Source organism: Rhinopithecus bieti, unplaced genomic scaffold (genome assembly GCF_001698545.2).
Source record: "Rhinopithecus bieti isolate Rb0 unplaced genomic scaffold, ASM169854v2 scaffold_15834, whole genome shotgun sequence".
Classification (NCBI taxonomy): domain Eukaryota; kingdom Metazoa; phylum Chordata; class Mammalia; order Primates; family Cercopithecidae; genus Rhinopithecus; species Rhinopithecus bieti.
In genome coordinates this window covers 1,818,296-1,821,641 of record NW_016808980.1, presented here as the reverse complement: position 1 = coordinate 1,821,641, position 3,346 = coordinate 1,818,296, and the positions used below count along the sequence as shown (strand labels likewise).

Here is a 3,346-nt window from a genome sequence, read left to right as displayed (position 1 = left end):
GGTAGTGATGGGGTTTTGCCATGTTGCCCAGGCTGGTCACTCCTGCGCTTAAGTGATCCACCCATCTTGGCCTCCTGGGATTACAGGTGTGAGCCACTGTGCCTAGCCAGGTCTCCTTTCATTGACTAAAAATTTCTCTTTTGTTTTAGATAAATAACGTTTTTATGAAATTAATGTTACATTTATGAAATTAGTATAGCATTTTAACACTGTTCTTCAATGTGTTTCTCTTGTTTATAAATTGTATTTTGTAAAGAAAATCTGATTGTTTTATTTGGCAGCCGTGGGGCCAATTTTTTAACTCAGATATTGCTGAGACCAGGAGCATCTGATTTAACAGGAAGTTTCAGGTACAGTGAAAATTTCCACTATTTTTATATAACTTCTTGGCTAACTTTATTTACAATGGATATTTTAAAGAAACACTTTACATTTCCACCTTGTATGCATACTGGCATACTAAAAAGGCAGACTAAAATTCCTAGAAGTTGCTAATGAAGCCTAAACATATCAAGGAGACATACTGTGCTTTTCCTTTAAAAAGTTGAAGGCAGTTAGGTTTGTGTACTTTTTAACAATAGTATTAAGGCTCAACTGCTCTTTGGAACATTGCTATTACTGATAATCTGTTCCAAAGAACAGCACATACTTCAGTAATTTTCTGCATTTCATGTGAATACTAACAGCATTGTCCACAGAAAAGGTTAAACTTTTTAATATTTATATAGAGCTCTCTCAGTTACCTTGTTCTCCATGTTTAAGGAAATTGTTGTTGTTGTTTAATTTGGTCAAAGCTTCGGTCCCTCTGAGTTTTGTGTGTGTGTTTCTGGGTGTATGGGGTGGTGTTCTAGATTTGCTGTAGTAGATGTGAGCTGCTTTGTGTGACTGACCATGGCAAATGACAAAACTTGCCAGGTTTTTTTTAAATCTCTGAAACTATAAAATGCGCCCCTGCATCTACTTTAGTGGCCCCAAGCCCCTCATACATTACTTAATAATTTATATTCGTTGATACTTTTTTCCACTAAATAATGTTGATTGTTCAGTCCTTTGCTTAATGCAGGAAAATTTAAGTCCTTAAATGTGAGAATTGACACGCACACACACAAATTAGGACCTGGCTGTTAACAGTCAAAAAGAAAAATGGGCCAGGCGCGGTGGCTCAAGCCTGTAATCCCAGCACTTTGGGAGGCCGAGACGGGCGGATCACAAGGTCAGGAGATCGAGACCATCCTGGCTAATACGGTGAAACCCCGTCTCTACTAAAGAATACAAAAAACTAGCCGGGCGACGAAGCGGGTGCCTGTAGTCCCAGCTACTTGGGAGGCGGAGGCAGGAGAATGGCGTGAACCTGGGAGGCGGAGCTTGCAGTGAGCTGAGATCCGGCCACTGCACTCCAGCCTGGGCTACAGAGCCAGACTCCGTCTCAAAAAAAAAAAGAAAAATGAAGCCTTTCTGGAACTAAAAAGCAAATAGACTGGAGAGCTGAACTTGGGGATGAAACAGAGGGGAGGCTATACGCTAAGGCTAAAGAGTCATTTGTGATATGATTAAGATCTCTGCAATGGCCAGTGGCTGGGGGATGGGCAGTGGCTTGCGCCTATGATCCCAGCACTTTGGGAGGCCAAGGCATGTGGATCACTTGAGGTCAGGAATTTAAGACCAGCCTGGGCAACATGGGGAAACCCTGTCTCTACTAAAAATACAAAAATTAGCCGGGTGTGGTGGCGTGTGCTTGTAATCCCAGCTACCCAGGAGGCTGAGGCAGGAGAATCGCTTGAGGCCCAGAGGCAGAGGTTGCAGTGAGCTGAGATTGCGCCACTGCACTCCAGCCTGGTGACAGAGGAAGACTGTCAAAAAAAAAAAAAAAAAGGGGGGGGGGGGGCTGGGCGTGGTGGCTTATGCCTGTAATCTCAGCACTTTGGGAGGCCGAGGCAGGTGGATCACAAGGTCGGGAGATCGAGGTCATCCTGGCTAACAGTGAAACCCTGTCTCTACTAAAAATACAAAAAATTAGCCGGGCATGGTGGTGTACCTGTAGTCCAAGCTACTCAGGAGGTGGAGGTTGCAATGAGCTGAGATTGTGCCACTGCACTCCAGCCTGGGCAACAGAGCAGGACTCCGTCTCAAAAAAAAAAATATATATATATATATATCTCTGATTGCCACATGGCAACAATGCAAAGAATAGTGGCACTCACAAAATCTCTGTACAGAGGGAAGGGCCAGTGTGGATTTCACAGGCCACAGTTTTGATGGTTTTGAATAAAAACTCAGGGTAACTGGTTGTGGAGATAGAGGTTGTGAAGAAAAACCCACACGGAGAGGAATGGGGTGAGGGTGCTTTGCTGCATCAGAACCATACAAGGATTAGTGGAGGGGATGGGGTTGAAGGATGGCCTGGGAGTTCTGGATTTTCATGTATTGAGAGCAGTGATTAGCTGTGTTCTGTATAAATGACAGAGCAGCCAAACAGACAAAAATGAACCTGTTAATTGCACAATGTATTTTTTTTTTTTTCTGAGACAGGGTTTCGCTCTTGTTGCCCAGGCTAGAGTGCAGTGGCACGATCTTGGCTCATCACCACCTCTGCCTCCTGGGTTCAAGAGATTCTCCTGCCTCAGCCTCCCGAGTAGCTGGGATTACATGCATGTGCCACCATGCCCGGCTAATTTTGTATTTTTAGTAGAGACGGGGTTTCTCCATGTTGGTCAGCCTCGTCTTGAACTCCTGACCTCAGGTGATCCTCCCACTTCGGCCTCCCCAAGTGCTGGGATTACAGGCGTAAGCCACCGCACCTGGCCCAAAAAATTTTTGAATAGTTAAATCTCATTGTCTTCTCATTAGAGTGGTGGTTTCTTAAATACACGCAATTAAAGTTCACTTGTTGGTAGACAAAGTTCATTTTTGTCATTAAATCCCTAGATTTAGGAAGCAGGTGCTTTTTACTAAATAACAGGAATCCTGGAAAGGCTACAGTCTAATATAAAGCCATTTAATAGCATAGATCACCTGGATCCTAATCCTATTTATGGGATTATATGGCTTCATGTAACATTTTACTTTACTAGCCGCAGTGTTAAAGATATGTGGCTGGGGAGGAGGGAGGTGGCAGTGAAAAGAAATCTTAGAAAATGATTCTTAAGGGGAATAAAGCAACTCTTAAAGTCAGGAAATATTTCATAGCCTAATCCCAATTTTAAAGTAATGCTGGCTGGATGTGGTGGCTCACACCTATAATCCCAGCACTTTTGGGAGGCCTGTGATGGGAGTATATCTTGAGCCCAGGAGTTCAAGACCCCAGCTCTGGCAACATAGTGAGTCTCCATCTCTACAAAACCTAGAA

The 3,346-nt window shown here is 43.7% G+C and overlaps 1 protein-coding gene and 1 long non-coding RNA gene across 5 annotated transcripts in view; one reads left to right on the top strand and one right to left on the bottom strand.

Annotated features, from left to right (window-relative positions):
* LOC108539449 (uncharacterized) overlaps positions 1-3,346 on the bottom strand; it is a 15,538-nt gene that overhangs the window by 3,729 nt on the left and 8,463 nt on the right. The gene's annotated exons all lie outside the window — the stretch shown is intronic.
* DPM1 (dolichyl-phosphate mannosyltransferase subunit 1, catalytic) overlaps positions 1-3,346 on the top strand; it is a 24,164-nt gene that overhangs the window by 13,466 nt on the left and 7,352 nt on the right. For 3 of the 4 annotated variants that reach the window (XR_001888359.1, XM_017888137.1, XM_017888138.1), the window contains one exon: positions 282-350. The exons of the other annotated variant lie outside the window; for it this stretch is intronic. Coding sequence is in view for 2 of the 3 variants with exons in the window: in XM_017888137.1 (XP_017743626.1) it covers positions 282-350 (69 nt within the window). In the remaining variant the exon portion in view is untranslated. The remainder of the gene's footprint in view (positions 1-281; positions 351-3,346) is intronic. 4 annotated transcript variants of the gene reach the window in all.